The sequence below is a fragment of the Alligator mississippiensis genome, chromosome 2, assembly GCF_030867095.1.
Source record: "Alligator mississippiensis isolate rAllMis1 chromosome 2, rAllMis1, whole genome shotgun sequence".
Taxonomy (NCBI): Eukaryota; Metazoa; Chordata; order Crocodylia; family Alligatoridae; genus Alligator; species Alligator mississippiensis.
In genome coordinates this window covers 142,405,150-142,430,810 of record NC_081825.1, presented here as the reverse complement: position 1 = coordinate 142,430,810, position 25,661 = coordinate 142,405,150, and the positions used below count along the sequence as shown (strand labels likewise).

The following is a 25,661-nucleotide window of genomic DNA, read 5'->3' as shown; positions in this document are numbered from 1 at the left end:
AAGTGAGTTGTGCATTGCAGTATGAATAACTGCCATTGACATGGTCAGAATTATGCTTGGGGAAAATACAGCAAAACCCAAAACCTTAGCAATACCGCTCTCTAACAATACAGTCAAGGATAGGGTAGAAGTGACTGCTGCAAATCAAGAAGAAACACCAAACATATGCCTGCAGCATTTGCTGTTCAGGTAAGAGTAGTTCAGGTAATAGTAAAGCTTTAAATGTGACAGCACGCAAATTTCCATATAACCATATTTATCTGCTAAATAATTCCTACACTAGGTAGTGTCAGGGCTTTTTCTGTGCATTTTGTGATTTAAGATTATGGCTAGAATGAGTTATAATTTGCATTGATTATCTATCTATCCACCTATGCAATTTCTCTAGCATATTATTGTTGAATATAGTATGGCACTTATTGTTTTACTTGCTAAAAGAAAATGTTATTGAGTATGATGCATTTGCATTTTATTTATTTTTAATTTATATTGCTTTATTTTTAGTGGGAGTTTAGAGAGACGGTTGTATTGAGCAAGCATAGCAACATTAACAGTGAACAGTAATGATAGTCTAGTTTCCTATATAATTTCTGTGTATTATATACTTCTAAGTCTCAATTGAGCAACCGTGACATCTAGGGCTGCTTAATGGTATGGCAACACAGTAAATACAATCCAGAATTAAAGCAATTGAAATAAATGTCAAATAAATTCATTTAATAGATTTTTTAGACTTTGTATTCCATGCTGTTTTTTAAATCTAAAAAGAAGTTAATGTTTTTAAATGTTTTAAATGAAAAATATAAAAACTATAAACATTGTAATGCCATATTTATGACTTGTTGATCTTGTCTGAATCATCTTGGGGTCACAAAACATTTCCAATGTTTAAATGGGGTCATGCCAAAGAAAAGGTTGGGAAGCCCTGTGCTAGAGCATCTTCAGAACAGCAGCTTTCTAGGGAGACAAATTGAAGGTCTCAAGTCTTCAAGTGCATTTGTCCACTGCAGTGAGCAAGGGCTGACAAAGCAGGACTCCACCAGAAATATTTGCTCTGGTGCATGTTATGTAAAAAGAATAGACTGGGTGCTTTGATTAAACAGGTCAGAACCTTGGGAGGGAATCCAAGAAACCAGCCAAGTCACTGCTACAGGAAATAGGCAGAGAATCAAAATAACTAAGCTCTAAACTAGAAGTTCCAGTCCTAATTCTCAGTGCCAGGAAAAGCAAAGTCTGACTAGATGTCAACCCACTGGACAATGCAGCCAAGAAGTCAGAATGTGTAGAATGGCACTCTGTTCTGTAGAGGCTATTTTCTGCTCAAAGCATTTTGGAAAGATGCTTGTTTATAGTGGCAAACTGATAAAGCACTTGAAAAGTACTGGGAGTGGAGGAGGCTGAGGTTTATGAGGCTTCACTCTTGCACTGGAAGTTTATTAGGTATGTAGGGAGAGCTTTCTAAATGAGTTTTGTGAAGCACCAAAACAGATTGTGTGGGAGGGTTGTGGAATCTCTGCCATTGGTAGTTTAAACAGAGGCTAGACAAACATTGTCTGAAATAGTTCAAATAAGGCAGGGGGTTGGCTCTAGAATGGTGCTCCCACGGTCTCTTTTCGGCCATGTTATTCTATGATTCTGTATTGCTTTGCTTTAGATCATGAACTTCTGAAATTCACACTCTTTGAAGGGTTTAGAGACCTTTTGATAGGCCTTGCCATAGAAGATCTGGGAAAGGCTTGATCTCAAAGTGCTCCAGAACAAAGTAAGCTAACCAGGGAAAGAGACTGGCTGCAGTGGGAGGAGACAGGTAAGTACTCTTTACTTGTTCTTTACAAATAAACAAAATCATGTCAGATTTACACAAGAATTGCAGTTAGATCTTATCCTTTATCTTTACAAAATGTAGGCCTCTTATTTTAAACCTAGGAGGTAAAGATTAGATTCTAGGGCCCAACAGTTTAACTCCCTAGATAAGCAGACATTTTAATTTAAAATGTAATCCCTTTTCTTTTTAAAACCTAAATTAAACCTAGTAGAGCAAGAGCTCTAACCTTGAAATGTTAACTATACACATGAGCTAAGTTTATGAACTGGAAAGAGCATTGCATAGTTGTAGCTGATTTAAAAAATACACCAGTTTAGCTTCTTTTTAAAAATAAAAAACCTCAGACTAATACTTAAAAAACAAACAAACCAAATCACACCTTCTGTAATTCAGTAGGAGACCTAACTAAAAAAATTGAGACTAGCGATTCTCAACCAACTAAGAGCTGGCATTTCCCAAGGGATGGCTTGAGTGCAAAAGAAGGCCAGAACCTCTGGTTTAGACTAATGTTGCAGAATCCTAAAGGTTGTTTGATTTTTTTAATTTAGAAGTGCAAAGTTTAAAACCCTAAGGCTAAACTAGTCCCATAGTTGGCCTGAAGGATGATTCTGCTGATCTCAGATCCTCTGCAACATGGGCGACTGGTGCCTTCCAAGTGGGGTGGAGGGACAGGGAAGGGGTTGGTGACTCACGACTTGGACACAGACTGAGACTGTTGTAAATAGTTTTCGCTTTGGGAAGGGTGCTTTTTTATTGGTGAGGGGGGAGGGATGGGGGTGGATGTTGTGAAAGTAATAAAACTTTGTTTCAAACATGCGCCTGGCCTGAGAGTGGTAGGGCAAGTGGGCTAGAAGGGGGAGTGCTGGAGGAGGGGATCAGCCAGAGCCTCCCCCACTCAGTGCCCTGGCCCCTGCTGGTGGGTGTATGGCTTTCCTGGGGCCTGGGTGGGGGGAGCCTGCTGGGGCCAGTAGAGCCAGCACCATGGCCAACAGGAACATGGGGCTCTGGACATTACTGGCAGGGGCTGGAGCAGCTATTGTGTGTGGAGGCAGGGTAGGCAAGGAGGGAGCTGCAATGTGCTGCCCCACTGGGCACAGTGCTCCTTGGCAGGGAAGGGGCTGGCCCATCATATCCTGCAGAACCTGTGGCCGCAGGGGGCCCTGCAGCCAAGGAGCTGTGCCTCGCTTGCCCCCTGCTGCCTATGCCATGTTTAAAGGGCTCGATGCAGCAGGGAGCCCATTCCCAGAAAAATGAGGGAGGAGTTCCAGGGTCTGCTCCTGCCTTGGCCATGGGGAGGGAGCCCAGGCATCCCCAGCACTTGCTGCCCCCACCCCATACCCCTTGCAGTGCACCCCACTTGTGCACAGCCCGGCCCCAACTATTTTATTTCAGTGAGTTTATATAGCAACCCCTGCTGCATTACTGGAGCAGTCATCCAGGGCCCCAGCCCCACGTTTTTAATGTAAAACACAGAATTATTGTTATCTTTTTTACGTTTAGTGTTCTACTATTGCACAGGATTTTCTTTTGCATTTTTTGAATTCGTATCAGTCATCTATATCTAAACTTTGAGCCAGCCCTGAGTAACATGGTAGTGTAACAAATACAACAGTGAGTATTTTCAGAAAATGTCGGGGGCAAAAAAACAAAAAGAAAAATCAGGAAAAAGAAGAAGAAACCAAGAGACAAAAAGGCGCTTTAGACAAGTTTCTAACTTTAAGCTTTTCTGTAGAGGAAGAAGAAATCTGTGCATCAACACGTGTGCCAGGTAATGAGATTGGTATTGGTGAAACTGGCGAAATTTCAGAACACCAAAACTGCGATATCCCGTAATCGGACAGATACAGAACTGTTTAATATTTCTGACCCTGCTACCTGGTCTGAGCCCATTGACAACAACACAAGATGTGCAATAGTAAGACATGGGCCTGTTAAAATCAAATCTGACAGTCACAGCTTTGTTTTTCCAACAAATGAAATGTCTGTGGGAAGATTTTTCACTGAAGAAAATTAAAGAATGGTGAAAAAGTAAAATGTTGCTGGTTGGTCTAGTCTGTGAAAGCAGATGCAGCATTTTGTTACTGCTGCAAGCTTTTCAGTCCTACACAAACATCAGCTTTCTAAGGAGGGATTTTGTTCGTGGCAATATATGCATAAAACATTGGAATCTCATGAAAATAGCTCAGTCCATGTGGATTGTATAGTGAAGTGGAAAGAGATGAAAATTCAACTAAAAACTAATGTTATGCTTGATAGTACTTCTCAGACATTATGTGAAATCAAACAGATCCACCTAACAAGTGCAATTTAGCTGAGAGATGCATTGTATTCTGTGGGACCACTGACAAATTGTTTCAAAGCAATGGCAACTTTCTGGAACAAATTGAGTTAATGGCAACGTTTGACCCAGTCATGAAAGAACACGTACAACATTTCGTTAATGTTGGAAATAAAAATAAATAAATAAAAAAAAATCACCATTATTTGAGCCACAAAGTGCAAAATGAATTGATTCTGACATTGTCTTAAGAGGTTATTAAATCAATTGTGCATGAAGTAAAGAAGATGAAATAATTTCTCCATAATATTGGACTGCATGTCTGAAAGAGTGCTTCAGCTCTTACAAGAATATATGATATACCTTTTGAAAACTGCAGGGGACAGAGCTATGATAACGGGGCAAATGTACAATGTATTTGCCTCATCAATTAGTAGATGGGCTATTTTGCAGTCCTTTGTGAATATTACTCTGAAACCCCTCTCAGACACCAGATGGGAATGCAAAATAGAGTGTCAAGGCTGTGAGATTCCAGACAGAAAACATTAGATCAGCACTGCTGAAACTCAGAAACTACAAGAATTTGACACATTCAGAGGCTGGATCACTTATAGAGATTTCTTCTGGTTGATTCCTTACTTCATTAATTGTATGGTATGACATACTGTTTCAAGTCAATTTGGTAAGCAAGACGATGCAGAGTAAAACAATTTATATTCATTCTGCCAGCAAGTTAGTTGAAAGCACACAAAAAGCTCTTCTCAGTTACTGAGAAAATGGATGTGAAAATGCACTCTGTAAAGCAAAAGAACTTGCAGAAGAAATGTCTGTGCCAGCTGAACTTCCACAAACACGTGTTGGAAAGAAAAGGAAAAAAACCCCAAAACAACTTCAGCTATGAAGCTGAAGATGACGTTAACACTGATGCAGAACAAAGGTTCAGAACTGAGTTTTTCAATGTTGCACTGAACTGTGTGATTATGAGGCTTGAAAGTCATTTTCAGTCATTAAGTAGCTCATGAACATCTTTGGATTTTTGTGTGATGCGAAGAAAATAGGAACTGTATCTACCAGAGATTTAAACAAGTTTTTTTGTACAGAGCTAGAGCTGCCATTAAAGAATAACGAAGGTAGTTCTACAGACATTGACTAAGCTGATCTTGTTGGTGAGCTTTGAAGCCTTTCACGTCTTCTACCACAGACAGTGGATGCTCTCCAAACTCTTCAGTTCATTTACGAGAAGAAATTATCACATGTTTATCCTAATGTATGCATTGTGCTATCATGGAAACACACACAGCATACTTTTGGGTCAGGTCAACAGAAGCTTTTATTCAAAAGAAACTACAGCTGTAGGGGGGATTCCAAAGTGACATGGATCTCCCAAGCACTTGGAAGGGGTTCCTGCTCCAAGAGCAAAATCAGGAGACTTATATACTTTTTAACAGTCACTTACAACTCACGTGATCATATAGTGAAATTAGCATGAAAAGCAGCTATAACATTACTTCATTACTTCTTTGCTGTAATCAGGATGGGAACTTATGGGGGAGGCGAGTTTAGTTCACAAACCTCCTTCTTGCACCTGGAAATCAGAGTTGTACATACTTTTTGCTATCTTCAAGGCCGCGGTGAGTGAAGCAGTTGCAGAGGAGTTACAAAGAACAAACACTTTCCCTTATCTGTTCTACTGTACAGAGCCAGCAATTCTCCACAAAGCGGTTATGTCATCTTATAACTCAAATGATCCAAGTTTAAGGCATTCATTTTTTCTGATTCCACAGTCTCCCCCTTTGAGACTATTTAGTCTCACTTTAGCCTTAAACTTCCATTCTCATGAGTCCCTCTATTTCATCATGCAGCCTTTCATGTTTTCTTTCAATCTGCTCACACTTTTGTAACACCATTATTCTAGACTCTGCCGTGGGTTTTCTTGCCTTGCTAAAGCTTCTCCTGCAGGCTTTTACGCAGCAGAGGATCAGTTGCACTAAGACATAAAACGTTGTCAGAACTATCAAGACAAACAATATTCCATACAGGATTTTCTTGCCAAGGGTCCCGAAATCTGGGAGCCAGGAGGTTAGCCAAGACCACATTTCTTCTAGACCCCAGTCAGTATTTTTTGAGGCCACTTGATGTAGGATGCTTAACTGATTTTGAATTTTATGAATGTCGGTTTCTATTCGCATGTCCTGATTGACATAGACACAACAGGTGGAGTTTACTAAGGCACATACTCCTCCCTGGGATACCAATAGGTAATCTAGGGCTATGTGGTGTTGTATAGTTACTTGTGAGATCTGGGAGATCTCTTCTTGAAGAGCCTGAATTGCATCCGCAGTGGCATTTTCCATAGCTTCCACTGTGGCTGAAATGTTAATTATGGCTAGTTCCAATTCTCTTACTCCAAGCCACAGTATGAAGGTTCTCACAAATTGATGGAACCCTGTGTTTCTGGTAGCTAAGGGGTTAACCGCCCTTTTCATGTGATGGTTGAAATTTTTTACTTGTTCCAGATATATTGCACTATGCATTTCGAAACCAGGGATAACGCGTCCAAGAGTGCATGCCCCCACCCAATTCCAGGGAAAGATTTTATAAGCCCTGTTTCCGCAGAGCCAGTAAAGGCCTGGGGCAGAAAGGGTACTCAAATCTGAACAGGTGTTGTGCCATATCCGGCACTTTCGAATGACATGCATCGTATAGGACGGACCATGTTCAGCTGCTATCCTGCTGGACCGAGATATATTACAAGAAGTAAAATTGGAGTGAATGTAAAATTCTGATCTGTTTGCAATGAGAGCAACATGAGGTTCCTTAGAAAAGTTGTAGACCACGAATCCTGTACAATTGAGAGAGGGTACTTTACCCAACAGGATTCCACTTGTGCTATTAGGGCTATAGTCTAGAGTAGTTAGGCAATGAGGGTAGTGTCCTACAGGTGTGGCTTTATTATAAGCTCTGGTGTTGTTGGATCTGTAACAGAAAGGCGCCTCTACTCTTGGGGGGATTATCCAGTTAGCAGGGGCGGCCCTCCATTCCTTAGGAGCAGACTGATGGGCAGCTAACGAGTACGGTCTAACGAAGCCGCCGTTTATTTTTCCCCATTGCTGGAGGGATATTGGTACTCCGATCATTGGGATTCCTTGGTGTAGGTGCGCTGGGTTGTGAGAGCATATCCAGCAGTCATTTTTATTTCCAGCTTGAGCCACCGTAAGGGAGATCTGCAAGTACAAATTTTTCTCTCACCCCCCTTGGGTGATACTGAGATACCCAAGTGTGATGTATAAGGATATCAGTACCATTTTAGAGACAGGAGGGACAAAGAATTTCAACAACAAACATAACCGGCGCCAGTAAGAAAAAGAACACTACCAGCTAAACCCAGGATGGCAGCCAAAGTCTTTCTTCATTCTCAGGCTCAGGTTACCTAAAGGACTGATAACGTCAGCTCTTGGTCTTGATCGAGGTGGTGATCTTCTGAATGGGAGCATTCACTTTCTTCGAGGCTGGAGATGATACCTTCGTTCTTCAACTGATGAATCCGGCTGGGCTGAGGTGTTGGGTTCAGGGGAGAGGTTACTAGCACTTGCACCCTGATGTGCCTCACTTGCCTGAGTGAGGTCCTGAGGGTCTTTGTCCTTTGCCTCAGGGAAAGATCCCAACCTTGGTTGGAATTCAGCTGCTTCGGGGTCCAATGGAGGTGATCCCTCCTTGTAGTGCGAGGCGTGAGTCCACGTTTGGTGACCTTGGCAATGAACAGCAGAATTAGTGGTACCTGGAAAGGTCCCTTCCATCTGGGTTGAAGTGTGTTTTTCCGTTGATAGACCTTTACATAGACCCAATCTCCTGGTTTGAGGTTGTGACAGGGAACATCCAGTGGTTGAGGTAAGGCTTCTTGGACCTGTGAATGAACAGACCTGGCATACTTCATTAATGTCTTGCAATAATTTAGTACAGTTTCATCAGTTAATTGTAGGTCTGTTTGGTGTGGGGCAACAGGTGGTGTAGCTGGCATCCTCATGGGTCATGCCATGAGTATTTCATAAGGGGTTAGGCCATGTTTTCTGTTAACAGTGTTCCTAATGTGCATAAGAGCAATTGGCAGTGCATCAGGCCATTTGAGGCCTGTTTCAGCACAAATCTTCGAAATGCGCGTTTTCAAATCAGAGTTCTTACGTTCTACAGCACCACTTGATTGTGGATGATAACTACAGTGTAGGTGTTGCTGTATGTTGAGTGCTTGGCAGATGTTTTTTACTGTTTGTTCTGTGAAATGGGTGCCTCAGTCGCTATCTATTGTGAGGGGCGATCCAAATCTAGGGATGAATTCTTTGAGCAATTTTTTTGCTACAGTGATGGAATCAGCATGTATGCACGGGTAGGCTTCTACCCATCCAGAGAACACATCAATAATAACACGAATGTACTCATAAGAACAGCACTTAGGTAGCTGCACGAAATCAATTTGCAGATTCACAAACGATCCCCATGGAGGGCGATGGGCTGCGGGTGTTGTTTATACCCGTTGCCCAGTGTTGTGAGCTAAACAGATGGGACAGGAGCTACAGTACTGTTGTGGCATGGAAGGAAAATTTGGGGCAAACCAATTTCTTTGTACTATAGCAATCATCCCCCCTTTGTTCGTATGGGCCACAGAGTGGGTTAAATGAGCAGGATGTGGCAAAAGCTCTCTAGGCACCACCAGGCGGCCGTCCGGGGAGCGCCAGAGAGAGTCGGGGTGCAGTGAACATCCTGCACGCAGCCAGTCATTTATTTCCTTTTTTGGGGCCTGATTTTGAAGAAGGGCCAGACTTGAAAGGCTAGCCAAAGGAGACTGGTCTGCTGAAAAACAAACAAGAACAGAGTTAGGAGCCTGTTGGCCAGAAAGGGCCATGTTTCTGGCAGAACGGTCTGCCAGATTATTTCGTGTGACATCATCAAAGGGTTTCTCATGAGCTTTGCATTTAACAATAGCAATAGCAGAAGGCAATTGAACAGCTTCTAAGAGTGCTTTTACATAACAGCCATGACTGATTTGGGTCCCTGATGAAGTGAGGAACCCTCTTTGTTTCCAGATTTGTCCAAAATCATGAACAACACCAAAAGCATACTTAGAGTCAGTATAAATGGTTGTGGTTTGATTTTTTGCAAGAATGCAAGCACGTGTTAAAGCAATGAGTTCAGCAACTTGAGCAGAACAGCTTGGGGTAAAGAACAGGCTTCCAAAACAGCATACTGTGTGCATACTGCATATCCCACAACTAATTTGCCTGCATCATTTCTAAGACAGGAACCATCAACAAACAAAACAAGGTCAGAGTTCGGGATAGGAATGTCCTTGAGGTCAGTTCGAGGGGTTAACAATTGAGTTGTGACAGACAGGCAATCATGAGGCTCACCATCAGAGGCGATTGGCAGAAGTGACGCAGGATTCAGAATTGAACAGCGATTTAAGGTTACATTTGCAGCTGACAGTAGAAGTTTCTCATATTTAGTAAGACGGGAATTGGAAATGTGCTGAGTTTTGCCTTTGAGGAGAAGGGCTATCACAGCATGTGGAACTGCAACGGTTAAAGAGTGTCCGAAAACTAGAGAATCTGCTTTTTCAACCAACAAGGCAGCAGCTGCAACTGAATGGAGGCAAGGAGTTAGTCCCACAGCCACGGGATCAAGGGCAGAGCTGTAATACGCAATTGGGCGATGCTTTTCACCAAGCAGCTGAGTGAGTACACCTAAAGCGATTCCTTCCCATTCATGACAAAACAAGGTAAAGGGTTTTTTATAATTAGGAAGTCCAAGAGCCGGAGCAACAGTGAGGGCTTGCTTAAGGGCCACAAATGCTTGTTCGGCTTCAGGAGTCCAAGGGAGGGGTTCTGGGGTGGTATCATGAGTGAATGCAGGATCCACTGTCTACAATAACCCGTTGCACCTAAGAATCCCCTTATCTGTTTTTTAGTCATAGGTTTGGGAATGTTGAGGATCGCTTCAACTCTACTAGGGGAAAGGTGTCGTTCTCCTGCTGAGATATCATGCCCTAAATAATGTATCTAATAATTAGACTTACAGAGGTGCAATGTAGATTTTGAGGCTTTGTGGCCTTTCTGAGCTAAAGCTGTGAGGAGTGTCAAAGTATCTTGCTTACAGGCCTCCAAAGTGAGTGAGGCTAACAACAGATCATCAACATACTGAACAAGGGTGGACCCCCCCCTTTGAACATGATAGGATCCAAATCCTTTTTTAGGATCTGGGAAAACAGGGTGGGGGGGGACTCTGTATATCCCTGAGGGAGTCTTGTCCAAGTATATTGGAATCCCTGATAAGTAAATGCAAACAGATACTGGCTACCCTCATGAACGGGGATAGAGAAAAAAGCAGAACAAAGGTCTATTACTGTGAAATATGTAGTATCTGAAGGGATACAGGAAAGAAAAGTGGCAGGGTTAGGGACCACAGGGAAAGTGGGTAAAACAGTGGCATTTACAGCTCGAAGGTCTTGCACAAAGTGATAAGTATCTTTACCAGGTTTCTTGACAGGTAGATAAGCGTGTTACAAGGGGAGCGTATTGGGACAATAATCCCTTGCTCAAGGAGTGAGGAAACGACAGGCTTGGTCCCTTCCTCAGCTTCCTTTGAGATGGGGTACTGTGGGACACGAGGAAGTGGCTTGGCAGGGTTCAAGGTGATTCGCACTGGTTCAGCACTCAGCATGTGCCCCACTTCATTCGCATGGGTGGACCACAGCTGTGGAGGTACTTGTGCCAACAGTTCCTCTTGCAAGTAGGAAGTGTCAGGATCAGAGTACTCCTGGGTTAGCAAAGCCACAAGCTCAGTTTCCCTATATTCCGGTACCTCAAGGTAAACACCATCTGGGCTACAATAAATCACGTATCCCAGTTTACACAGCAAATCTTTTCCAAGAAGGTTGACAGGTGCACAGGGGCTAAGAAGAAAGGCATGATTTTCAGACAAAGGGCCAATAGAGATGGAGACAGGTTCAGAGACGGGATGCGGGATAGGTTGTCTACCTATCCCGACAGCATTTACAGTTTCAGGAGAATAAGGTAAGAAAGGAAACTCAGCAGCCTTCAGCATGGAGCGGGACGCTCCGGTGGCAACAAGACAGGAGACAGGTTTACCAGAAATAAGGCATTCAACAAATGGACCAGATTGGTCAGTAGCAAGCAAAGGAGCGATGATGTCACTGTCTCTCAGCTGTCCCATTCAACACTTGGAAAACTGACAGGAAGAGGAGGTGGGGGCTGGGAGCTGGGTCCTTGGCCGGGGCGGTTGGGGCATTCTGATTTTCAGTGTCCTTCTTGCTTGCAATAATGACATTGGTTCCCATAGCCTGGGTTTTTGTGGGCCCGAGGATCTCTCTCTTCCCCTGAATCTACCCGGGCCTCTCCTTCCCCGTCTTTGTCCCCTTCCTCTACCTGGACCCTGCAACTGAGAAATCTGTAAGGCCATTAACTTAAACTCGGCGTTGTCTTTAGATGGTTTCAATTTGTTATGAAAATGGTTAGCTGCAGCAAGGAATTCAGTCAAATCTTTAGTTTCCCAGGCAATAATTACTGTTTGAATTTTCTCAGCAATTTTAGGGTTAAGTCCCTGGATGAATGCTGCCACTGTTGCTCGTTTAGCATTTCCGACTGGGTCATCCATTCCTGAATACCGTTCAAATGCCTGTTTGAGGCGTTCCAAAAAGTCGCTGGCGTGTTCATTTTTGTTTTGTTTACAGGTATTTATTTTGGTCCAGTCTGCCTTTTTTGGGCAAATTGTGAGAATTGCCTGAACCAAAGCATTTCTCTTGTCAATAAAGTCTTGGCCAATCCCTGGGTTTTGATCTGGCCAAGTACAGACAACGTACAGACATAGCATAGTTTCCTTGGGCAAAATGGATCGCATGAGCTGATTAATGTCAGCCCATGTTGGATTATAACAATTTATAACAGTCTGCAATTTTTCCTGAAATTTTTCTGGGTTGTCCCTGATTTTGGGGAATTTTTTAGTTAAATTGTAGAGATCACCTGGAGTCCAGGGTGCATGCACGGTTACTATATTTTGTCTATTGGTGCCAATGCCTGGCATTTGTCTTAGGGGGTAAACTTGTGCAGCTCGGGATCTAAGATTGATGGGAGATCTTTCCGTGCCTATTCCCATTCTTCTAAATACACCTGTGGTGGGTTGTGACCCAGGAGTAAATTGCCACACTGGTGATGATTGAGTGGCAGATATGGTGGATGAGTCCGGACTATTAAGCTCCGTGGATGAATTTACCGAAGGAGCTTCAGCTAATGGGTTACTAGCCTGGGCTGCAGCCTGATGTTGAACCGGTTGTTGCTGATGTAGGAGTCCCAGGAGAGCAGGGTTCGAACAAAGGTCAAGGATATCCACTGCTGCCTCCGGTGGTGGGGGTGCCCCGGGCAATGCTGGATACATTGGAGCGGTGGCCGGCGTGTAATTTGGGGGAGCAGCCAATTTCTCTCGAACAGCTTTTAACTGCTCTTTTAATTTTTCTTGAGAGTCTTTTAGACTTCTAGTAGAGATTCTGTCCACCTTTTGGACATCTCATCATACCAATAAAAGAATGCGTCCCACTGGTTTTGTAGTGTTTTGGATCCACGGGACTCTAAAGCACCTCTTAAGTGCGCTATTTTATCCTGATCAAATGTTCCTTCCTGTGGAAAATGCTTCACGGGATCATCCCTAGTATACCAGTTCCACTTATCCAGGTACTTGCAAGCCTCGGGAGAATAGTGTGTGTACATAAAGTACGCCAGAGTCCCCTTAGGTAGGGCAGGAACTTGTTTAGACTGACTTGTTCCCATTTTCATTTACACAGGGAGACATAGGATAAGCTTATTTAGGATGTCCGGGCCGCTCAGTGCCTTGCCCCGCAGTTTTTCACTGCCCAGACAAAAGGCTTCTGACCCGACACCGGCTCATAAAATGGAAATGGGGAGGGAAATGCAAGAGGGATCCTTTCACTCCTGCTGTTGGCAGAAGCTACTGGGACAAGGGGTTTGGAAAAGACAAAATCACTCAGACACCCTGTCCACTGGGTCACGAGGTTTCAGCTGGGCCCCCTTGCTTTCGACGCTACCTTTTTAGGCAGAATCGGGGTGGCTAGACCCAGCCTTAGTCCCAGACCTGGTCAGTGGCTCATTTTTCTAAATACACACACACACACACACACACACACACACACACACACACACACACACACATTCATTCAATAGCAAGATAGAAAAAGACAAAATCACTCTGAAGCCCTGTCCACTGGGTCACGAGGTTCCAGTTGGGCCCCCTTGCTTTCAAAACTGCCCTGTCAGGCAGAATTGGGGCGGCTGAACCCAACCGTAGTCTCAGACCTGGTCAGTGGCTCATATTTCTAAATACACACACACGCGCATTCATTCAGTCAGCCAGACTTCCTCCCCCACACCGCCTTAGTTAATTAACTACAAGCCCGAAGTGCTGTTGGATGAAGGTGCTTCAAACAGTTTCTCCCTGAATAAAATGTACGTTACCAGACACAAAATTGGATTCTTTACCAGACAGAAAATTTTAGCCGGCAGTAAGGTTCAGACTGACCTGTTTTAACAACATTCGGATCCAGTTACCATGGCCAAGTTGGGAGCCTACGGGCAGTCCTCCTCCGAAACCCCAATAGAGATTTTGAATTAGGTCTCTTACCTCTCAAGTTTGGCGCCTCGGGGTTTGGGGTGGGGGGGCAGTCCGCAGTCCTCCTTCCTCAACATGTGTTCTGGATCCGAGTCACGGCACCAGGAATTGTTGTGGAAACACACGCAGCATACTTTTGGGTCAGGTCAGCAGAAGCTTTTATTCAAAAGAAACTACAGCTGTTAGGGGGGACTCCAAAGTGACATGGATCTCCCAAGCACTTGGAAGGGGTTCCCCCCCAAGAGCAAAATCAGGAAGCTTATATACTTTTTAACAGTCGCTTACAAATCACGTGATCATGTAGTGAAATTAGCTAGAAAAGCAGCTATAAACATTACTTCATTACTTCTTTGCTGTTATCAGGATGAGAACTATGGAGGAGACAACAGGAGAAATAACACTCCCTGCCTGCACCTGGAAATCAGAGTTGTGCATACTTTTTGCTATCTTCAAGGCCGCGGTGAGCAAAGCAGTTGCAAAGGAGCTACAAAGAAGAAACACTTTCCCTTATCTGTTCTACTGTACAGAGCCAGCAATTCTCCACAAAGCGGTTATATCATCTTATAACTCAAATGATCAAAGTTCAAGGCATTTATTTTTTCTGATTCCACAGGCCTGACAGATGTTTGCCAAGAAAATGCTACTGCAGTGATAGTTCTGAAGAGGGGGAGATTAAGGAGAGTAGCCCCCTAACCTGAGCATCTCCTGAAATGTTTAATGGTCAGATGCCCAGAGCAAATGCTGAGGATTCTGGAGAAGAGGGGTGCCTCATATTGGATGCTGGGGGAGAAGATGTCTCTGGGGGGACAGAGCCACTGGTGAGTGTCTTGAACTTGGAGAGGAGTGTGTGTGTGTGTGCGCGCGCGCATGCGCGTGCGCATGGGGGGAGGGGGGGGTCTTAGGGGTACTGGTGGCAGGGAGGGGCAGGAATTTACTACGAACTCCTTAAACAGTGGGTGACCATAGTTTTTCCTTAAAAATTCCTCTGCAGCTTGATGAAGCCTCTCTCATGACACCAGAAAGGTAGCACAGCAGCAGCCCAATAAGCCCGGTATTTGGAAAGAGAAGCTGCTTTTGTGACAATTGGAGGCCTGGTGCTTCAGAAGAAGAGGGTGCTGTGGCCTTTAGAAGACAACTAGGAATTGAACAAACAGGACCTGTCTGTGGGGTCGTAAAAGGCTCATGAAATCTCTTGTATGTGTTTGTTATGGCATACTGAAATATTGTTTGAGAGAGAGAGACTTTTTGAAGCATTCAGGGGCTGCCTTCTAAATGCACCAGGTCAAGGAAACCATGACTGTATGGACAGGACAGATGAGGATATAAACCAGACAATTCAGGAACTTTGTACTGAACTGTGTATGGAGAGTATTCTAAACGCTGTAACTGCATTAGGGTACTTTATGGATTGTCTATGCCTCACTGAGAAACATTTAGCTCAGGGTGTGGCAATTACAAACCATATTCATCTGGCTGGAGACCCACATGCTGCTTTACATGGTGTCCTTCATGAGGAGGATAAATCTCTGGTACCCTACATTGAACGTTTAATTGGAACAAGAAATTATAAATTCCTGCTCCAGGGAAAAGTGTAGCCATGATATAGTATAAAACTAGCAAAACCTGTAAATTTTGTACAGAGGCTGATGAAAATATAACATATTAGAGACACATTCTCACAGATGTAATTCTTTAAAAGGGAGGGCATAGAGGGGTGTTGGGGATATAAAGGGTCACAGCTAAGGATATGTTGGAACAGGCCCCAAGAAAATTCTGTGGAACAATACAGGACAGCTGTAACTTGATGGCAGCAACAAGGTATTGTCTTCACACCTAAGAACCTTACAAAAGACTGGCAGGGTGTATACATCCAAAATTCAAGGGGTTTGAATCTATCAGTTGCTGCTTTCACACCTAAGAATCTTACAAAGGGGACTGGTAGAGTGCGTACCACCCAAAATCAAATGGGGTTTGAATCCATCACAATGGGCCTACAGGGATGAATCAAAGGGCGGGATGCAAAAACCAGGGCCAGCCTCCACCACAAGGGGTGTCTACAGGGATGAATTAAAGACCACCATGCAAAATCCAGGGCAGTCCCTGATAATGACCTGCCAATCCGTGAGAGAAGCCTCATAAATATTAAAATTAGAAGTCACCAGGATATCACCCTGAGAAGGGCAGAAAACACCCCTTTTCTCAGGACTGTGCAAATGTTCCAGGACAGGATCTAGGGATGTACTCATATGTTTTATATATCTTTATTTGTTTTTATGCCGTCTTTACTTCTTTGTTTGTTATTCATTACAGGGAGACTATCTACTGAATTAAAGGCCCAGACACCAGGTTCTATGTATGTAGTCATAGGTTTTTATATAATTTTTATAAACTTTTCTTTACTTCTTTACTTACTGCTTCTTGGAGTCCTTATTACAGCAGAGCAGCAAACTTTTAGACCAGAGGGGGCAAACCAGGACAGGGGTATGTAACCTTTTTTAACTCTATGCATATAGATATCTTTTCCATTTCATTATAGTATCTTTTACTTTCTGCTGTAATGAAGACCCCAAGAAACAGTAACACCCCAACTTTACACCAGAAAAACCTCAGAAGGGTTAGACCAAGTCAGGGACGGTATGTATGTGACCACTATTTTACTCTCTCTATATATAGATATATGAGGCTTATGTCAGAACATCATTTTGCAACTGTTTACCCCCAAACAGAAAACCCTTCTTGAAGAATGGAAAACCAGAGCAAGCATGTCCCATCATGTCTTTACCCTGTAGTGAAAGGTACATTTTTCTGAAATCAAACTTTTGAAACAGTGTTTTTGGGGTGATGGGGATAATTTTGCTATGGGTCTTTTAAAGCATGGGTGTTTCAGCCTTGCAGCTTTTAAAAATGTGTGTTTTGGGGGTAGGGTTGAGGGTTAGGGGGTGTGTTCATCTTGAAAGTGAATTTCTGATGCTGAGATGTCAATGTTATGTTTCCTAAGCAATCTCACACAAGACTGCCAAAGAGAGACAATGTTCCAGAAACACCAGGGGAACACGATTCAGCTTGAAGGCCTCTAGCACCACTCACTGAAAACCACAGAAACACACACCCTGAGGATCAGAAACTCCATGAACAAGACCCCCCCCAAAATCAAAGCAGAAGGACACGGTTAAAAAAAAAAAGACTGCATGGTTTCTCAGAGGAAAACACATCACCAAACCCTAAGAGAGCAACGTGTAAAAACACAAACATTCACAGTTCCAAAGCTGCTGTCACGGTCTGTGAATAAGAAAACACAAGACTGATTACTCACACACTTTAGAGAAACCTGAGGAGGTTCTTCCCATGTGTTTGAAGGAACATGATTATTTTTCAAGTGAAAAGAGGGGATTTTGGAGGGTTGCTGGCACCCATACAGCCTTGAAAGATCATGATTATTGTGCAACCAAAAGGGCAGATGTTGTACAGAGGGGAGGTGGTCTATATGATCCTGACACTAGGCATGGTATGCATTGTAAGAGGGGAAGGCCTTGATAAACCTAAGAACAAGTGGCTTGCGGGGCAAAAAGTAAGGGCCTATTTAAAGGCGAGGGTGGAAAAGGCTAAGTGCCTATTGAGAAAGAATAAGAGAACCCTAAATACCCTAAACCTCCCCAAGCCTGTGGAGCCAGAGACCAGGCCTGGCAAATGTGATGTTAAAGACCTTCTAGAGAGGCCCTCAAAAACCTCAACTCCTCCCGGGTCTGTGGAATCAGAAAGTAAAAATGGTGAAAGTGATTTAGAAGATGCCTCAGAGGGTCCCTTAAATGTAGACCCTCCTGAGCCAGTGGAGGATGTTGTGCCAGATGTAGAAATGGTATGGGTGAGAAGGCAGGAGTGGCCTATAGCTAGGTTTGGAGCCCAGAGATGTATAGAGGAGTTTCGTTTTAGGAATCTGGAACTTGTATCAGTACACGTGGCTTTTGAAGCCATAAGAAGGGGGGTAGAACGAACTGTAGAAAATCTCCACCATTTATTCATGCCTGCTGATTATGCCCAGCTCCGTATTGAAGCAAACTGTATGCACAACTGCTTATATTCCCCAGCTATTAATTTAAATGACATGTCCACTGACCTGTTTTTAGAGTGAATCAGCAAGCTCTTACAAAGTCATAGAGAAATACTCTTTGATTCAACATTTCAGTTGACTGTGGTAGTTGTAAGGGGTGTGGGCAGTGGTGCCCAGAGACTAATAAGTTTTATCCCCTATTCCCAAATTATTGCCAAAAAGAGATTGTATTTAATTGATCTGAACACCTTTGATACTAAGGTCTGTTTTGCTGGTAGTCTTGCTCTGACCACTCTTAGAGGAGCCACAGATGCAGAGCTGTTACATGGTGCAAACCAACTGCATGAGAAGTTGGGGTGGTAAGCACAAAAACAGGTTATGTTGAAGGATGTAGCATTGTTTGAAGATCTTGTAAAGGTTAATGTCGCAGGGCACCTTGGTGCTCTGCTCCTAGAGAGGAGAAACTGCCAGGGAGAGAGCCCTGGCAGAGCCTAATGAGCACAGCTGCGGGTTGCCAGGGTAACAAGCGCAGCTGCGGGTTGCCGGAGCAACTAAGGGGAGCCAGCTGCCTGTAGGGGGCAGGGCCTGGCCCTTATAAAGCCCAGGGCTAAGGCCCTGCTGGCAGTTCCCAGCCAGCAGCCTGGGAGGCAGGAGCTCCTGGAATGAGGATGCAGAGAGAAGCTTAAGAGCAAGTACCGTAGCTACATTGAGCAATGTCGTTGGAGCCATAGGGCTTTGAGTTTAGTTATGGCCATGCGGCTCGTAGTTATGTTATAGCCTAGAGGCTTGTACTTTGAGTTTGTTTGGCTCTGTTGGTTACACCCGGAGGCTTGGGTGAGGCTGTAGGGGTTGGAGGAGGCCTCATAGGGACCCCATAGGGGTGGGGTGCTCTAGCGCCAGGAGGGTGCATTGACCTCATAAAGGGCCCCACAGGAGTGTGGGGGCCCCAGTGCCCGAGGAGGGCGCAGTGTCCTCATCGGGGGCTCACTAGGGAGTGTGAAGCCCCGGCACCAGTGAGGGCGCGCTAGGCCATGAGAGTTGCAGGGCAGAGTCGTGGGGTCAGGTTAGCTCGGAGAGGAGCGGCTGAGCCTCATAGGTACCTCATAGGTGCCTCAATGGGACCCCAGAGGGGTGGGGTGCCCCAGCGCCAGTGAGGGCGTGGCCTAGTGCCAGGAGGGTGCATCATTCTCATAGCGCCAGTGAAGGCGCAGCTTGCACGCCAGTACCGGAGCAACTGGCGGCAAGGAGCATAACCAGTGGGTTGCGGGTGCAACCAGTGGGTTGCAGACGGGGGACATAGACCCCGGATCGCATGTGGGGTACATAGACCCCAGCCCCAGAGAGAGGGGCGATTTCATTGGGAAACCCAAGGGTGGGCATGGCGAGCCCCAAAAAAGGGGAGCGCCATATTGCATTATTGGGAAGCTCAGTGTGGGCACGGCAAGCCCCGAAGAGGGGGAGCGCCATATTAGGGAGCCCAGGATGGGCACAGCAGAGGCCAGCAAGGGCATCACTTGCGGGGTACATAGACCCCAGCCCTAGAGAGGGGCGACATTGAGGAGCCCGAGGCGGGCATAGCGAGCCCGGCCGCAGGCTAGTGCGGCAACACCCCTCAGACCGAGGCAGGGCGCTGCAGTTGCCCCCGAGAAGACGGGGAGTAGCAGCGTGGGGAGCCGGGGTCAGAGAGGGTACCCGTGCGGTTGGCCTGAAGGACCGGAGGCCTGCTAGAAAGCCCCTGAGCAGGACCACACCGTCAGGGAAGGCCCAGAGTGGTCTGGTCGAGAGTCCCAGTGAGAGGCTGGGTATTGGAGAGAGCCCAGGAGTGGGCTAGACTACAAGGGAGGCCCAGGAGTGGGCGAGATTACAGAGGAGGCCCGGGATAATGGGCGTGGTATTCTGACGGACCAACGTCCAGAAGATCTGCGAGGCTTGGGGCGTGGTATCAGGAGAGGTAGGAGCCATGCATAGCCCATAAGGCTGGGGTGCCTAGGAAGCACCCGTTGTATCGGGAGACCCCCAGGGGGTCCAGGAGAACCACGGGGACAGAGGTCCCGAGTAGTTGTGCCCAGGGAGTCATAGGCAGCCTCCCAACCTTATATTTACCAACAAGACATGGCGGGTGAGAATAAGAGGGTGCCTTGGGCCAGCCTGACACGGAGTGAGGGACCTCGAGGAGATCACGGCCCTCCTCAAGGACCCCGCCGTGACAGTTAACATCCATATAGTTATGCGAAAGGAAAAAAACAGGGTGGAGTTCCTTTAAAACACACAGCATGCCTCGGTATCCAAACACCTGTTTCCTTATGTTGCTTGATGGACATTATTATGGTGTTCTGGATGTGAGAGATTTTTGGGGTAAGAAGTTATTGTGATCTTTGTCAGCCACTCCTGCAGGTTCTAGTGCCACTTTTGTCTGACCCCAGACTGCGCAGATAATGTGGGCGAGGCACAGAGGTGTCCTAACTGTGAACTGGTCTGTCGGTCCTTAGGGTGCTTAGAGAGAGACACAGTTCTGGCTTCTGAGAACAAAGCTGACTACTTGTCTAAAACTTTGTGTTATGAATGTAAATCTTATGTGGACAAAAAACCACGACTGCAAAGGAAGGCAATGCAAGTAGTGCTATGGGCAGATCAAGGATGTAGACAAGCACCAGTGCTTCATGCCCCAGATTACTAAACCTGAAATAGGGGAGGTGTGGCGGTGAAGCGCCCCCACAGGCAAGCGAGGGGGAGCAAAGGGAACCCACAGACCCCAGACCCCGAGAACAAGCCCCAGAAGGGCATACGCACCGTCAGAGGGGCAGCAGGAGGAAGAGCCGCAGCCGCGCGAGCCGCCATTACGCCGGCTCTGGCAACAGCTGTTCCCCCTGCGGCGAACAGCTGAGCCAATCCCAGCGGCTGGAGCGGCCACGGCAGGAGGATTTAAGAACGCCGGCAGAACAGGGAACGCGCGGGAGCCAGGGAGAGAGAGTATGGGTGTGCTGCCCGTGCTGCAGGCTTTCGCACGGGGCAGCGAGGACCCCATCTGCGGGTCTCAAACAGGCAGCGTAGGCAGGAGCGGGAAGCCTGCCGCCGGCAGCCAAGTGAGAGGCAGCCAGAGAGTGCACGCCAAGGCACTCTCTCAGCATCCTGAAGCGGCAAACGCACAGGAGGCAGGGGAGCACCCTGCGGACAGGAGGAGAGGGGAGACAGCGGAGGCCCCAGGAGGGGGCTGGCACCAGGGGAAGCACCCACCAGCTCCCCCTGGTTCGGAGGAGTATTACCTTTAAGGAAGGAGGAAGGAGAAACCCCTCTTAGCAGGAGGGAGGACGACCGGAACTGGTCAGGGGCCATCATACTGGGCCTGGCAACATCTGGACAACATCGCCCAGCGGTTGGCATGTGGATGGGGTGTAGGGGAGGCGGAGCCCCGTGGATCACCGCGTCCCGTAACTCTGAGTAACACCATCTATCGGGAGGTCCCACCCAGGATGAAGATCTCCACTGGAAACCCCTCTGAACGTAACCGATTACATCCAAGTCGTGGCAGGCGAGTTGAGGGGAGGGGCCACACCCCGATAGGCCAGGCAGAGCGAGGCACGGGCTCCACAGGAGGGTTACATTTTTTTATTATTTTGAATGTATGCAGGAGACTGGGATGCATGTACTGAATTACATTTTTGTGATTAGTTAGCTCTAGAAACCCCTTGGGAGGATAAGACTCAAGAGACAAAACAGACTTGGGAATTTAAGGGTGAAGAATGTCTGTCAGACTTTAAGGTCTTTATTGATTAAAAAGTATCGGGGCTACACCTTCATAGCTCACAATGCCAAGGGCTATGATGGCTACTTCACTTTTTTGCCAACTATTAAAAGAAAAAATGGCCGTGAATCTCATCACCCAGGGAGGTAAACTTATGTGGACAGAAGTCACCAGCCTGGATATCCGGTTCATAGGTTCTTTAAACTTTCTACCTATGAAACTTAGCAAACTCCCCCAAGCCATGGGTTTTGAAGAATCCAAAGGACACTTCCCACTTTTTTTTTTTTTTTTTTTTTTTTTTTTTTTTTTAACACGTGGGAAAAATCAGAATTATGTGGGGCCTCTCCCTGAAGCAGAGTACTATGGGGTTGAAAGCATGATGCCTAGCAAGAGACAGCAATTTATAGAATAGTACTGGGACAACAGTGATAAGACCTTTGATATACAAAAAGAGCTGGCCTATTATTGTTAGGGGGATGTAAACATTTTAAGTGAGGCCTGTCGCCTCTATAGGAATGAGATTATGAAAATGACTTGGTGGGTAGAAATGGTGAAAAACGAGGGTAAACTTGAACATGTAAATCTCTGCATAGACCCTTTCCATTATCTCACGCTGGCTTCTGTGTGCATGGGCATGTACAGATTTATGTTTTTGAAAGACCAGACCATTGCACTACTTCCCCCAGACAACTACCACAGACAAAGATTTTTTGATCCCCGCTATCCAGTGGCTCAGGTATCTTTCTGAAAAGGAAAATATTCAAATTCAGCATGCCTTACAGGGCGGGGAATTTCTGGTGGGGGGGGGGGGGGGGGCTATTTTTTAGATGGTTATGCCAACATTGATGGGAAACCCACAGCCTTTGAATTTAATGGTTGTTTTTTCTGCAGTTGTCACCTGCTACAATGAAAATGACTGGAACCCTTTGACAGGGACAACCTATGGGTTTCTGAATTATCAGATGCAGCACAAGGCCAATTATCTTAGAGTGGGGTTTACCATCAGGAACATTTGGGAGCATGAGTGGAGGATTTTGTTAGAATCCAATGGGGCGCTCTCCGATTTCTTAAGCAGAGCCCAGCTGCCTTCTTCTCTGACACCTAGAGATGCTCTCTTTGTAGGGGAGGACTAATACTGGTTGTATTACAAAGCTAACCCAGGTGAGCAAATTTACTGTTATGATTTTACTAGTCTCTACCCCTTCATCAACAAAACAAAGGAATACCCTATTGGGCACCCCAAAATCATTCATGACAATTTCAGCCCCCTGTCAAGCTATTTTGGTTTGGCCAAGGTGAAATTGTACCTGCCATGTGGGTTCTACCCCCATGTTACCTGTCAGGGTGAATGGGAAACTCATGTTCCTGCTGTGCTGCACCTGTGCAGAAATAAACCAGGCAAAGTGCACTCACACTGATGAGAAAAGGGCCCTTCTGGGCACCTGGTACACACCTGAATTTAACAAAGGTATCACAAAGGGGTACAAAGTAGCTAAAATCTATGTGGTCTGGCATTTTCCTGAGGTGAGTAACACATTTTTTGAGAAGTACGTGGCACTAGACCTCCGACAAACAGGAAGCCTCGGGGTATCCCACCTGGTGTACTGACAAAGAAAAGCAAGACCAATATGTAGCCAATTTCTTGCAAAAAGAAGGCGCGTCTTTATGACCTGAGCATATTAAACCAAACCCTGCAAAATGTCTAATTGCAAAATTATTTCTAAATTCTTTGTGGGGTAAATTTGGCCAGAGAACAAAATCTCCCAAACACCAGTATTGAGATCTCTTTGGCTTTCTCTTTTCTCCCACCTACGACATTTCCTCCTGTGACTTCCAAGGAGATGGCCTGCATGTCTTAGAAGCACACCAAAGAGTGTTACATGCTCTCAGGCAACACTAATATCTTTATAGCGTGTTTCACCATAATATATGACTGCTTAGAGCTGTTAGACAGCCTGCAAGACTGGTGCCTGTACCATGACACAGACTGATATTTGTGAACCACGAGGGAAACTGGAACTTCCTGCTAGGTGATTAGTTAGGTGAGCTCACAAGTGGGCTCCCCCCAGATGAACACAATCAGAGTTTGTGTCAGCAGGCCCAAAACCCTACGGGTATACACTGTCAAGAGAAAAGGTCTGCTTAAAAAGGGGTTACCCTGAATGTGTCTACCTGTGAAAGTCTATTTTGAGAAATCTCATTTTTGATTATGGAGCAAACCTTGTCAGAGACACCCCTAAAACAACTGCAGAACAGCAGAGCTCTATTGTCAAGAACAAACGGTAATGGACAATCGAAAACAAGACTATTAAGAAAATACAGAAAGTAGTTTATGGGTCCTCACAGAAACCTTTAAGTCCCCCCGCAGTTTTTTAACATATGTGTTGGAAGCACCCTGTTTCGGTGATTCTTGCAGGGCCTAGCAACTAGTAAAAGTTACTTTATATAAAAAACAAACAAACAAACCTTTCTTAATAATGCTGGTAGATTGTTGTTTATTATGCCTGAGACTATCATGTGGCACTCTAGCTGTTGGCAAACTTTGTATAAAGAACTTCTTTGTAAATTCCTTTTATCAAAGTTGTGGAGGGACTGCCACTTGTTTCCTCCAAATAAAGTAAATATGGTTGTGGTGGATGACTTGATGGACTCTGCTTGTGAGAGTAGTGAAATAGAGAAGGCCTTTACCAAGTATGTGCATCACAGGATCTTAGCATTATGTACGTAGTTCAGAATGTTTTGTCAGCGGAAAAAGAGTTGCACTGTTACCCTCAACACAAAATACATAGTTCTGTTTAAAAATCCAAGGGATAAGCTAGAGGTGGTATCCCTGGCAAGCCAGATGTGTCCAGGCAAGGCTCAGTTCCTTTCTAGAAGCTTTTGAGGATGCCACTAAAAAGCCTTATGGGTATCTGGTGATTAGACTTAAACACTCCTACCCTGGAGACTTTGACTGGGGGGGAAAAGCCTAGTTCTTAAAATCAGCCAGCAATTTACACGGTGGAAATAAAGAGATGATGTAGCAGCAGGCTCTTTTTTAGCTCCTGAACCTACAGAAGGGAAACATGTCTAATTGCGTAAAGAGAAATTTGGCTCTCAAAAATGCTTATTCAATTCTCCCCACTGCAGAAGAAAGCTAGACTTTGCGTGGGCTCTGATGTAGTAGTAGCCATTTCAGAAATTGTTTTGAACACCTTAAGTGGAAAAATCCCTTTGACACCCCACCAAATCCATGTGCTGAAAGAGATGCAGAATCATAAAAAAAGAAAGTTTAAAAAAAAAAAAAAAAAGGCGGCTCTTGTTAAATACAAACACAGCTGGTGAAAGCATCTAGGGGATTTAATTGGACCCCTGTTATGTTTTGTTATCCCTCTGATCTTGGGACTTAACTGAGCACTGATGGAGCATGTGGGGAAAAATGTACCTGGTGCCTAGGCACCACCTGGAGTGATTAAGGGCCCTCCCCTGCAAAATATCAGAACTGATTGGATGCTAAAAAGAAGGACATTCTCTGAAACCAGGGTTTAGCTGAATACAATAAAACTAAACTATATGCCACCATACTTCAAAAATACCTGATGCATGTGAAGCAGAGTGACTTGGATAGACAGAAAATAACCCTATTTATGCCAGAACAGAACCCCTTAGAAATGGCAAAACCCTTAGAAACACCAACAAAACCTGACCCCACCATTTCAGGCAGTGTTGGATAACATGCACCTCCAATACAGGAAAAATACTAAAGTGTTGCTCAGCATAAGCATATTTCTTCTTGGGATGACCAAGAAGATATTGTACACAAACGAATGCTCATCAAGGGTTCCAACATGCTCAACATAGTCTGGGGGACCCTTCAGACTTGCACCGCTTCTAGTAAACATCCACCTAAAGGTTGGGACATCTTTATGAAAGCAATGCCTGAGCTTAACGTACCATCTTCCATTATGCGCAATGCTGCAAATCAGGATCATTTGGAACACCTTAAAGCATGTGCCACAGACCAAGAAACCTCAGTGCCAAAGAAGCTTTTAGAGACAATCTTTCACAAGTGGGATCACCAGGTAAAGTTTTACATTTGCAA

At 45.2% G+C, this 25,661-nt stretch overlaps 1 protein-coding gene and 1 long non-coding RNA gene across 2 annotated transcripts in view; one reads left to right on the top strand and one right to left on the bottom strand.

Annotated features, from left to right (window-relative positions):
- Window positions 1–1,407: 1,407 nt before the first annotated feature.
- On the top strand, window positions 1,408–17,903 carry LOC109285855 (uncharacterized). Its single transcript, XR_009459888.1, has 6 exons — window positions 1,408–1,807; window positions 14,404–14,608; window positions 14,782–14,984; window positions 16,101–16,424; window positions 16,517–16,585; window positions 16,789–17,903. It is a non-coding gene; the product is annotated as an uncharacterized LOC109285855 (long non-coding RNA).
- Window positions 5,422–25,661, bottom strand: part of LOC132248601 (endogenous retroviral envelope protein HEMO-like) — a 30,282-nt gene continuing 10,042 nt past the window's right edge. The window contains exon 2 of the mRNA XM_059722218.1: window positions 5,422–8,948. Within this exon, the coding sequence (XP_059578201.1) occupies window positions 5,924–7,240 (1,317 nt within the window). The 5' untranslated portion in view covers window positions 7,241–8,948 and the 3' untranslated portion in view covers window positions 5,422–5,923. The remainder of the gene's footprint in view (window positions 8,949–25,661) is intronic.